Here is a 13,110-nt window from a genome sequence, read left to right on the forward strand (position 1 = left end):
TATGAGAGTGTGTTGTGTGCATATTAAATATGATAGCATGTAAAAACCCAAGTCTGGGACCTGGTCTATAATAAAAGTTTAATAGATAATAATATATTAATATCACTCTTCTAAAGATCTTTTTGATATAGGCTATTTTTAAAGTCTTCATTGAATTTGCTACAACATAGCTTCTGTTTTATGTTTTGGTTTTTTGGCATCAAGGCATGTGGGATCTCTGCTCCCTGAGCAGGGATGGAGCTCACACTCCTGCATTGGAAGGCAAAATCTTAACCACTGGGTCACCAGGGAAGTCCCTCCATAAATAATAGTGTTATTATCTGTGTTCAATATTTAAGGCTCTACTGTTGTAATGTTCTGCTTATGTGAACTCATATTTACTAGTTTTCACAGAGTTTCTAAGGAGAAATCTTATTAGAATGAAATTGAATAGAATTTAAATTGAAATTCTTGTCATCAATATTTGTTTAAATTTATCCACTATTAGAAGTCACTTGGCCTGTCTAGAGGAATTGTAAGATGAAAGAAGAGTCTCTCAGTGTCTCCATCACTAATGAGTGGTAAAGAGGTCCCCACTGGAGTCAAAGGAGTGTCCTCAAACTCTTCACTTGGGAAACGAGAGAAACCCCTTCAGAAATCAGTGAAGTTAGACCCTTTGGTCTGTATTTCTTAATATACTGAGCACAGTTGCCCAATGAGACTGCACTTTCTTTGTCTTCTACTTCTCTCTATGCAATGAACATGTGGGATCTATGTAACTATGTTTATTTTTATGACAATGGCAATTAGGAGGGACCTGACAAACTAGAGACTTCCAGACACTGGATGCTACTAAGAGCACAGGAGGGCACCCCCAGAACAGGCTTCTCAGAAGGGAAGCATAGGTTCCAGGGACAATCAGAAGGTCCCCACCTGCTGTTCCCTTCACGTCCTACTGCAGGATGTACGTTGTCCTGGGACTGGATGGAGCCTGAATTCTACCAAACATAATGGAGGAGATGTTGTTCTTCATAAGCCTTGTTTAGAATGTCCATTATTTTGTACTGATTTTAACTCATTTTATTTCAAGTAATTACAACAAAATAAAAACTCCCCCTTGTGAATTCAAGTGTAATTCCTTTGGAGACACTTATGTATGCTTACCCACTGGAAAATTTTGCAAAGGATGCCCTATACTTTTCACTGGACTCAGTGGTTCAGTCAGTATCAAAATAGCCAACTGGAGTCTTCAATGGTCCTGAATCCATAGTACCTGACAGCATGACTTGAACTATTTGCTCTAAAAATCTCTAAGCCAAATGAATCCCTTCTGTTTTAAGTTCCCCTAAGACCTCCAGAGACTCCCCACTGACTAAATGCTCCGGGTATGGTAATAATGAGAAAATAAAATGGAACTTGAAACTCTCTCCCTATCTTCTTTTTATTCTTGATTATTTTTAGCATGATTATTAAGTTCCTCAGGTAGTTTGTAAGGATAAGAGGATTTTAGTTGATGGTTGAAAGATATCAGACTTATACGAAAGCAAAATAATCAACCAAACCATTAGGTGTAATTTTTGAGGCATTAATATTTTATTCTCAAAACATGTACTTGCCTCTCCATCTGCTAAAGACTCACTAAATGGTGTGGAGACATGGACAAATAAAGCTGAGAAATTCAATAACTCAGAGAGAAACAGTGGCATATTGTCAGCCCACATTAAATAAAGGATGCTAGTCAGTCTCTTTCCTGAGGGTCAAAGGGAGAGGGAATACTATGTCACCTCTGAAGACAAGTCCAGCCACCAGTGACTGTGTCCACCCTGCCTCATTCATAGGACTTCCTGGCAAGAGCTCTTGGACATTACTGGTGGATCCTATGCTATAGTTTTCTGTGTTTCTTTTTCTCAAGTTAACACTGTCAGGGGGCGGAGGGGAAATGTCCAGCAGCCCACAGTGGACTTAGTATCCTTGTAGAGTCCATGCTTAAGGCCCATACAATTCCAGTGGCAGGAGGATTACAGAGAAGAAAGAAACATGCTATGCTTGGCCAGTCCAGTACCAGCTCTTATCATAGACTTGAGACTAATAACACCTAAGACTCCTTTGCTGCAGGAAAGACAAGCCCTGTTGACCCAGAGACCCCCTGCTGGCACACATCCTGAAGCCCCACCAAGGAAGCTTACCTTCAGAGGCAACACCTCTCTGTTGATGGAAAAGAAGGAAGCCATGGCCTTGGTCCAGGAACAAAGACCCGCTACATTCCCACACACTCGTTTCGCGGTTTCAATGTTGTAGTCTGCCATTTCAAAGTAAGGATTCAAAAATTCTATCACTTCTTCATTGATTGTGTCTTTCGGGAATTGCTGTGGAAGAATGGAGTGAAATAGTTAAAATGCTTTTGTCCATTAAGTCATAATCACATTACACTCATGATACCATTGAAACAAACAGTTAAATCCAAGAATGGATAAATATCTTGTCGATTTTTCAGGATATTAGGCAAATAAAATGATACATATATTTAGCATTGCAAATAAAGTAGATATGTAAAGTGTATATATTTAGACATAAATATTTAGCATTTAGCAGCAACCGAATGCTTAACACATTCAAAGAGAGGTTCTATTAAACTCACCTGAAATGTGACGAAAATCAGTGGGACATTAAGCCTTCAGGGTGATGAATTAATTTTTAATCACTGAACTATCAAGATTATGAGAGAACTTTTCTCTTCTGGAGGGATAAAATTTTAAAATAGTAACAGAAATGGAGTAAGAGTGCCTTCTTGCATTAAAAGAGAAGACTGACCAATCAGTGGAATTGGACCTTTTAAAAATGGTGTTTGATCATCTCAATGAAGATAATTAAATGTTTTCCAAGTAGAAAGAAATGTAGCACCTAAATAATTCATAGAAATAAGTCTGCACAGAACATACCTAGCACAGAGCAAAACTCACCTTTATTCAGACCTCCTTAAAATCCAAGTTTCTCTTGTGAGACTTAAAAAATAGTGAAGCCAGAAGAATATTTGGGAGCAGTGGAAGGATGGCGGTGACAGAAGGCAAATAGCAAAGTAGCTTCCAAGAACAGTGGCTCTGCAGCAGGTATATAAGGCAAGTCTGATGCCACTGCCACGTTTTTCGGTGAGTATTTTTTGAGCCCCACCCCCTACCACCACTGCTCTTCACACACTCATAATCAGATTAATCGCCACCCACTCTCCACCCAAATAGCATGCTATTCCTTCACAGGGCACTTACATCTCAGAGGCTCATATTTCAATTATCTGAAACAAGTCTGTATAACCCACCGGTTTCAGAAGCTACTTCTTGTTAGAGCTGCTGCAAAAGGCCCCACAAGATGCTCTGGCCACAGTAGCCACATGGGCAACACTGAATTAAAAACTGCACAAAACTGAAAAAGACATACACCCCAGTGTTCACAGCAGCACTGTTCACAGCAGTTAGGACATGGAAGAAACCTAGATGTTAACCAACAGATAAATGGATAAGAAGTGTGGTACATGTACACAGTGGAATATTTCTCAGCTATAAAAAGGAATGCATCTGAGTCGGTTCTAATGATGTGGACGAACCTAGAGCCTATTATACAAAGTGAAGTAAGTTAGAAAGAGAAAGACAAATACTGCATTTTAGCATATATATACGGAATCTACAAAGATGATCCTGATGAACCTATCTACAGACTTTTGAACACAGTAGGGAGAGAGAAGGTGGGATGATTTGAGAGAGTAGCATTGAAGCATATATATTACCATAGATAGACAGTGGTAATCTACTGTATGACACAGGGAACCCAAAGCTGGTGCTCTGTGACAACTTAGGGGGGTGGGATGGGGAGGGAGGTGGTAGGGAGATTTAAGAGGGAAGTGATATATGTATACCTATTGCTGATTCATGTTGATGTATGGCAGAAATCATCATAATATTATAAAGTAATTATCTTTCAATAAAAATTAAAATTTTAAAAAGAAACTATGAAAAAATTTTAAAAATAAAAACTGAATGAAAGACAGTGCTGAAGTTACTGTGTAAGGTATGGATGGGGCTTGGGAATCCCAATCAGTTGTCTCAAGATCTAAATATTAAAGATAAAACAACAAAACTTTCAGAAGAAAAGATAGGTGCATTTATTCTACCCTAGAGACAGGCAAAGATTTACTAAACAGAACACAGAAAGCACTATTAAGGAAAATATTGATAAACTGGACTATACTAAACAAGAACATCTGCTTACTGAAAGACACAATTACTGGAATGAACAACTAAGGCAGAGAGTGAAAGAAGATATTTGCAAACATACAGATGACAAATTACTCATATTTTACATATAAAGAAACTCTAAAGCTCTAATGCTTATAATGTCATATTTGAAAGATAAACTTCTACTCTGAGGAGATACTTAAGGTGGATGAAACTGGAGCCTATTATACAGAGTGAAGTAAGCCAGAAGGAAAAACATAAATACAGTATACTAACGCATATATATGGAATTTAGAAAGATGGTAACAATAACCCGGTGTACGAGACAGCAAAAGAGACACTGATGTATAGAACAGTCTTATGGACTCTGTGGGAGAGGGAGAAGGTGGGAAGATTTGGGAGAATGGCATTGAAACATGTAAAATATCATGTAGGAAACGAGTTGCCAGTCCAGGTTCGATGCACGATGCTGGATGCTTGGGGCTGGTGCACTGGGACGGCCCAGAGGGATGGTATGGGGAGGGAGGAGGGAGGAGGGTTCGGGATGGGGAACACATGTATACCTGTGGCGGATTCATTTTGATATTTGGCAAAACTAATACAATTATGTAAAGTTTAAAAATAAAATAAAATTAGAAGAAAAAAAATAAATAAAATAAATAAATACAAATTTTAAATATATATGAAGAATATTGCTGCTAAGTCACTTCAGTCGTGTCCGACTCTGTGCGACCCCATAGACAGCAGCCCACCAGGCTCCCCCGTCCCTGGGATTCTCCAGGCAAGAACACTGGAGTGGGGTGCTATTTCCTTCTCCAATGCATGAAAGTGAAAAGTGAAAGTAAAGTCAATCAGTCGTGTCCGACTCTTAGCGACCCCATGGACTGCAGCCCACCAGGCTCCTTGGTCCATGGGATTTTCCAGGCAAGAGTACTGGAGTGGGGTGCCATTGCCTTCTCTGATGAAGAATATTACTCAGACTTAAAAAAGAAGGGAATTCTGCCATTTATAACAACATGGACAGATCTGGAGGGCATATGCTAAGTCAAATAAGTCAGACAGAGAAAGACAAATACTGCCTGTTATCACTTATACGTGGAATTTAAAATAGTCAGACTCACAGAAGCAGAGTAGAATGGTGGTAGCTAGGGACTTGGGGAGGAGAAAGGGGAAGATGCTGGTCAAAGGCCAAGGGTCAAAGTGTCAGTTATACAAGATGAGAAGGTGCTGGGGACCTAATGCACAGCCATGTGAATATAGTGAACAATACTGTATTATATACTTGAAATTTGCTGGGAGACTAGATCTTAAGTGTTCTAACCACCAAAAAAAAAAGGAAAAATGATAACTATGTGAGGTGATAGATATTTAATTAGATATTTATTGGATTTAATGGATGGATTAAACCCAGAGGATGAGATAGTTGAATGGCATCATCAACTCAATGGTCATGAGTCTGAGCAACTCCAGGAGATAGTGAAGGACAGGGAAACCTGGTGTGCTGCAGTCCATGAGGTCGCAAAGAGTCAGACATGACTGAGTGACTGAACAACAACAAATGGATGGACTATGGTGAAAGCATTTCACAATGTATCAATACAAACATCAAAACATCAAGTCATACATCTTCATTATAATACATTTTTATTTATCAGTTATACCCCAATAAAGATGAAAAACAGTAAGTTAAAAAATATGCATGCAAATTCATTTTCTGTTAAAGGATCCAGACACTCCAATGAAATCTGAGTCCCCTCTTAGCCCATCATTACTGAACTACCAACCTGCAAATTCTGTAGAAAGTTCCCTGCTGTCATCAGTTTTAAAGATTCCTGCCAGGAAGGAACTGTGCAGCTTTTCTCCAGATCAATTTTCACTGCATTGACTTTCCTCTGAAACAGCAGCAGCACACAATCCATGATCCTCATGATGAGATGAGGGGGTCGGCCTAGCGTGCGGACAGTAGCGATGTCGGAAGGCTTGATGGTCTGGGGAGGAGAGGAGGTTATCATCCAGTCTTGAGACAGGAAAAGTGGAAACAAACATTTACTCTCCAAAGACTGCTATAGGAAGTCCCCTACCTATGAGCAAGTTCCATTCTGTGAGCACATCTGTAAGTCCAATTTGTTTGTAAGTCCAACAAAGTTAGCCTGGGTACCCAGTCAGTGACATAGTACTGTACTGTAATAGGTTTATAATACTTTTCCCACAAATAATACATAAAAAGCGAACAGATACAAAACACTTTTAATCCTGCAGTACACAGTACCTTGAAAGGTACAGTAGTAACAGGACAGCAGCTGGCACACAGGGGCTGGCATAGAGTGAATAGGCAAGAAGTGTCACTGACTAGAGGAGGGAGAAGGGGTGGGAGATGGTAGAGCTGAAGGATTGTCAGCAATAGGAGACGGAGGGCAAGTCGGGGTTTCACTCATGCCTGACACTGATAGAATCCACATTCGCATCTTTGAAAGTTCACAACTTAAAACATTCATATATATGTAGGGGACTTACTGTACTTCAACAGAGGAGCGCAAGCATTTTTAAGTTTGATGCAGTCATGAGGGCTAGAAGCATATTTAATCCCAAAGAAACACACATCCCCACAAGTTCAAATTTTTACAATGCAAAGTGACAGCCAGAGGAGACACAGTGAGAGACATGTTCGCCCTCTGATAAGGAGCCGTGACTTCTCTAAAATTGTAACAGCCACTTAGTGTCAGAAAAGGAAGCAGATCTGAAAGGAAAAGAATCATCAGCTCTACAGTAGATTCCAGCGATTCTCAACCAGGGAAACTCCAGGACTTGCACTGCTCTTTTTACTCATTAGTTATGTAGGTCAAGAATCTGACTCTCTTACAGCTCGTCACCTTGGACCGACATCAGCGGGTAGCCGCAGGGCTGCCAGTTGCATAATTAGAGGTTTCTTAGCTGGAAACTGACCTTTAGATGATGGAACATGAGCAACAGGAATTTCACTAAGCTCTTAGAAAAGTTCTGTTCCATACAAAGGTTCTTATACAGTAAAGTACTTAACAGTCACATAGATGTGTTGTGGTCGATAATAAGTGTTCTATCAGTTCTATCAATGGAATAAGCATTGGAAACACAAAAATAAGCATCTGATACTGTCCTATTTCTAGGACAAACTGCACCTTCATTCCTTCTAGGCCTTGGAGACCTTTCATCTGATTTCCATTTGCAACCCTCCTGTCAAAGGAAGGTACGCCATGAACTTCATATCAAAGCTAATGATCTTTTCTCTGAGAATTTTGGGGAAAATAAGAAGAAAAGAAAACCACTGAACCTGGTAATTAGAAAGGTAACTATCTACTTTGAAAAGGACTGTTTCAGTACACTAGCATTTGTGAATTCTAGACAGCTGGAAGTGAAGGAGAATTTGAGGTTAAAAAAAAAAAAAAACTGGAAATAGCAGACAGACCTTCATTTGAGATATTTGGCTATAAAAGAGAAAGGAGAGAAACATAATAGCTGCCAATAGGGAAAGCAGCATCAAATTAAAGTGGATATAAAAGGGTCTGGCATGCTTATTTAACTTTAGCTTTTTGTTTGTTTTTTAATTTTATTTTTCTTTTTTTTTTTACTTTTTTGAAACAGGATTTATTTCATAAGCAATTTACCTATTTCTTTTTTTTTCTTTAATAGAAAATTATTTAATTAGTATACATGTGTTCCCCATCCTAATTTTATTTTTTAACTTTACAATATTGTATTGGTTTTGTCATATATCAACATGAATCTGCCACAGGTATACACGTGTTCCCCATCCTGAACCCTCCTCCCTCCTCCCTCCCTGTACCATCCCTCTGGGTCGTCCCAGTGCACCAGCCCCAAGCATGTTTGTTTGTTTTAAAATTTATTTTATCAAAATATAGTTGATTTACAATGTATTAGTTTCAGGTGTATAGTGATTCATATATATATATATATATATATATATATACACACACACACAATAGTTTGCATCTTCTAACCCTAAACTCTCAATCCAACCCTTCCCCCAGCATTTTAGCAACCACAAGTCTGTTCTCTGTGTCTATTTCTGCTTCATAGATAAGTTCCTTTGTATCCATATATAAGTGATACCATACGGTATTTGCCTTTCTCCTTACAACTTACTTCGCTTAATATGATAATCTCTAGGGAGGTCCATCCATGTTGCTGCAAATAACATATTTCTTTTTTTCATGGCTGAGAAATGTTCCACTGTATATATGTACCACATCTTTTTTATCCACTTATCTGTTGATGGACATTTAGGTCGCTCCCATGTCTTGGCTATTGTAAATAGTGCTTCAGTGAAAACTGAGATGCATGTATCCTTTCAAATGTTAGTTTTCTCTGGATATATGCCCAGAAGTGAGACTGTGGGACCACATGGTAGCTCTGTTGTTAATGCCTAAGGGACTTTCACATTGTTCTCCATAGAAGCTGTACCAGTTTACATTTTCACCGACAGTGTGGGAGGGCTCCTTTTTTCCCACACCCTCTCCAGCATTTATTATTTGTAAGACTTTTTGCTGATGGCCATTCTGACTGGTGTGAAGTGATATCTCATTGCAGTTTTGATTTAATTTCTCTAATAATTAGTAATGTTGAGCATCTTTCCATGTGTCTGTTGGCCATTTGTATGTCTTCTTTGGAGAAATGTCTATTTAGATCTTGTGCTCACTTTTTGGTTGTTTTTTTTTTTTTTAATTGAGTTATATGAGTTGTTTGTATATTTTGGAAATTAACCCTTTATTGGTCTCATCATTTGCAAATATTTTCTCACTGTCTGTGGGCTGTCTTTTCATTTTGTTTATGGTTTCCTTTGCTATGCAAAGGCTTATAAGTTTGATTAGGTCCTATCTGTTTATTTTCCCTTTAGCTTTAAAAGGGGGAAATCTCAAACATACTTGGACTCAATTATGTTGGGGATCCATGTAAAATGAATTGGGGGTGGGGGTATGGCTGAAGTTCAACCTATTTCAGCTAAATATTAGATTCCTCTTTCTTCTACAGGCAAAGAAATATGACTACTACATATGTGTGTGTGTATGTGTGTGTGTGTGTGTGTATATATATAATTATACAAAGCAGTCAGGTCAGATTAGCATTGGGATAAGAATTGACACATTCTTTGCTGTTCTTTATTTGTTTTGTAGGTTTACATGGCTGATGCCAAGACAGAGTTTGAATGTACCTGGAATTTTCTTAGTATGAATTGGTAGTACCAGATTTCAAAACTTACAAGGAGGCAATAAAATGAAGACAGAACCAATGAAGGAAATTATTGAAAAGTTCCCCTACATACCCCAATCACCTTGCCCCTATTCCCAGACATTTCTGTATTGATGGTGTTGCTGAATATTATAGTGGTAGAGAGTACTAAATTAGGAGGATACTAGAAAATATTTTATAATATTAAAAAACATGTCAGGCTTTTGAAATCTTATGAAAATGTAGACTGAGATGTAAGAACTGAGATGCCACAAGCTCCGTTCCGATCGTGCTGTTAGTATCACAAGTCTAATAAAGGTTTAGAAGTTTCTTTACACTGTCCTTGTCTTCTCTCTATTGATCAAAGACGCTCAGTGGAGCCAGAGTGTCTTAAAATGGGCAGGGGGAGGATATGTTCAGGATCTTAAAGAGATATCTGCACCCTTATGTTTGCTGCAGTATTATTCACAATGGCCAAGACATGGAAGCAATGTAAATCTCCATTGATGGATGAATGGATAAAGAAAATGTGGTATTTACATCCAGTGGAATATTATTCAGGCTTCAATAATGGAAATTCTGCCATTTGCAACAGTATGGATGGACCTGGAATATATTTTGTCAAGGGAGATAAGCTAAACATGAAAGAAAAATGCTGCATGATCTCATTTATATGTGGAATCCCAGATAAACTCATAGAAGCAGAGAGTAGAATGGTGTTGCCAGGGGCTGAAGGAAGAAGGAAATGGAAGGTGATGGTCAAAGGGTAGAAAGTTTTAGTTATGCAAGATAAATTCTAGAGATCTACTCTACAGCACAGTGCCCACAGTTATCAATACTTTATTATATACTTGAAATTTGTTAATGGGTAGATCTTAAGTTGTGTTCTTATCAAAAAAAATACCAATAAGAAAAACAGACTTACCCTATGATCCAGTAATCCCACTACTAGGCACAAAGCCAGAGAAAATCATAATCAAAAAGATACATGCACTCCAATGTTCATAACAGCACTATTTGCAGTAGCCAGGACATGGGAGCTACCTAAATGTCTATCAACAGAGAAATGGATAAAGAAGATATGGTACACATACACAGTGGAATACTACTCAGCCATAAAAAGGAATGACACCAGGTCATTTGTAGAGATGCGAATGGACCTAGGGAGTGTCATATACGAGTGAGGTAAGTCAGAAAAACAAACACAAAGATCATATATTAATGCATATATGTGGAATCTAAAAAAATGGTACAGGTGATCTTATGTGCAAAGCAGAAATAGAGACACAGAGCTAGGGAACAAATATATGGATACCAAGGGGGAAAGGAAGGGTGGGAGGAATTGAGAGATTAGGACTGACACACATATACTATTGATACATAGATAACTGGTGAGAACCTACTGTACAGCACAGGGAACTCTGCTTAATGCTCTGTGGTGACCTAAATGGGAAGGAGGTCCAAAAGGGGGAGATATATATGTAAGTGTATGGCTGATTCATTTTACTGTAAAATTGAAACTAACACAAATTGTAAAGCAACTACACTCCAATAAAAATAAATAAATACAAATTTTAAAGAAAAAAAAACAATAATAAAGGGAGCAGGTGGAAACTTTGAGAGTTGATGGATGTGTCTGTGGCCTTGAAGGTGGTGATGTTTTCATAGGTGTGCACTCATCCCAAACTCACAAAGCTATACATATTAAATATGTACGGCTTTTTATATATCAATCACAACTTCATAAATTGGTCTTTTAAAAGTGGGACTGGGGAAGATGAGGTATCCACCAATCTGAAAGGCTAAGGACCCTGGAAGACTTCATGGATTAAGGAGGACAGCTTAGCCAGTGCAAGAAGGAATGAAGAAACAGTAAGGAAAGATACATCACCTGTAAGAACGGTGTGAAACTTTGGAAAGAAAAGAAAAGAAGGCAACATCTTCACTGTCTCTAGAGTAAAAATTATCTTATACAATACATTGTATACTGACAGAAAGCTTAAAGACTTCACGTGGATCAAAAAAATTTGTAAGTGTTTCAGGAAGTGTGAAAATAAGATAGGTAGCAAAAAATAATAACTACATCACATTATGATGCAAGTTCAATTGAGGTTATATAACTTGAATTAGCAATGGACAGGTCAGCAGTGTTCCATTTCTCCAGCCACTTTCTAAGCCAAGAATCAATAACATAAGACAATAGATGAGTAGACTAAGGATTTTATTCCCGTGACCAGGGATTGAACCGCACCCACTGCATTGGAAGTGCAGAAAGTTAACCACTGGACCAGAATGTTAACCACTGGACCACCAGGGACGAAACAGTAAAAACAATGACTTGAATCCAAAACATCTCAAACTAGACCAGTCTCAAAAAGGGCCAGCCCTTGAAGACATAGCCTACTTCACTAGAGTCAACATATTTTCCCAGAATCCAACCTCATTTCTAATTTCATCATTTATGATATTGCCACATATTGCATTGTGTTGGAAGCCTGATCAAAGCCTGACCTTAATGCGTAGCACTAGATCAGCAGTCCTTTGTTTGGATAATTTATATGTACACTCAAAGAAAGCTGTATCTTACTAACCTACTCTAACATCCTCAATGAATGAGTGACAAAACTATTTTAGGAATTTTGCGTGACTTTTCCAACATCACACAGCTTATTAGTAACAGAGTTGAAATGAGAAGGTGGCACCCAGACCCCTATTACATGGCAATGCCCATCACTTGTGAGTGAGAAAGTAATATGTGAAGTGCCACCTGCAATATCTAAAAAAAGCAAATAACATCTCCAAGCAGAAAATACCACTTGAAATCATTCCAGTGAAGAGAGCTTTGGTCTGAAGCAGTAGAACATTTCTTCGTTGTTATTCATCTTTTCTGCCTAATCTTCCTCCGAGGCCCTAGAAGATGACATCTGTTATATCACAAAGATGTACCTGCAAGGCTGCTTCTGCTTCTTCTAATGCTGGCTTTGCTGCTTCCAGTTTTTCCTCAGCAATGGCTTTATCTTTAGAGATGCTGTCGACAATGGCCTGGGCTTTGTCCTTCACCTTCTGGACCTCAGCTTTGACCTTTTCAGCAGCCTGTGCTTTCATTGTCACTTCTTTTAAGACCTAATTCAATATAAAACCAAAAAAAAGTACATCAAAAATCACCCAGTTCAAAATGCACATTTTTGCCTGGATTTGTCGATTTTGTCCACTTACACAATTTTTCATACACAGAATTAAGAGTATGGTACTTTTTAAAATTTTATTGGAGTATAGTTGCTTTACAATGTTGCATTAGTTTCTCCTGTACAGCAAAGTGAATCAGCCGTATGTATACATACATCCCGGCTTTTTTGGATTTCTTTCCCATCTAGGTCATCACAGAGCACTGAGTTTCCTGTGCTATACAGTAGGTTCTCATTAGTTACCTATTTCATTCATAGCATCCCTGGTGTATATATGGTATTATAATGGAAATAAAAAATTTGCACTTCCATGGTTACTACTTAGAGAAGAAGCATACAGTATTAACATTTATGAATTGGGAATTCAAAACAAATATGGTCCATGTGTCAATGTCTACCCACCATGTCGGCTTTATCATTGGCCACTTGGAGCTCCTTTTCTTTCACTTCCAGTTCTCTGCTCAGAGCTGCAACAGACTCCGAAGCTTCTTTTAGCT

At 38.3% G+C, this 13,110-nt stretch overlaps 1 protein-coding gene across 1 annotated transcript in view; it reads right to left on the reverse strand.

The window, feature by feature from the left end:
* The window catches only part of DNAH5 (dynein axonemal heavy chain 5), a 330,796-nt gene that overhangs the window by 75,274 nt on the left and 242,412 nt on the right, over positions 1-13,110 (reverse strand). Inside the window, exons 57-60 of the mRNA XM_086361232.1 lie at positions 13,016-13,110; positions 12,375-12,551; positions 5,990-6,193; positions 2,166-2,345 (exon numbers count right to left, since the gene is read on the reverse strand). The exon at positions 13,016-13,110 is cut by the window's right edge and continues 20 nt beyond it. Of these exons, the coding sequence (XP_086217358.1) occupies positions 2,166-2,345; positions 5,990-6,193; positions 12,375-12,551; positions 13,016-13,110 (656 nt within the window). The remainder of the gene's footprint in view (positions 1-2,165; positions 2,346-5,989; positions 6,194-12,374; positions 12,552-13,015) is intronic.

Source organism: Bos grunniens, chromosome 20, assembly GCF_055505025.1.
Source record: "Bos grunniens cultivar Pamir isolate PY7600 chromosome 20, Bosgru_T2T1.0, whole genome shotgun sequence".
NCBI lineage: Eukaryota > Metazoa > Chordata > Mammalia > Artiodactyla > Bovidae > Bos > Bos grunniens.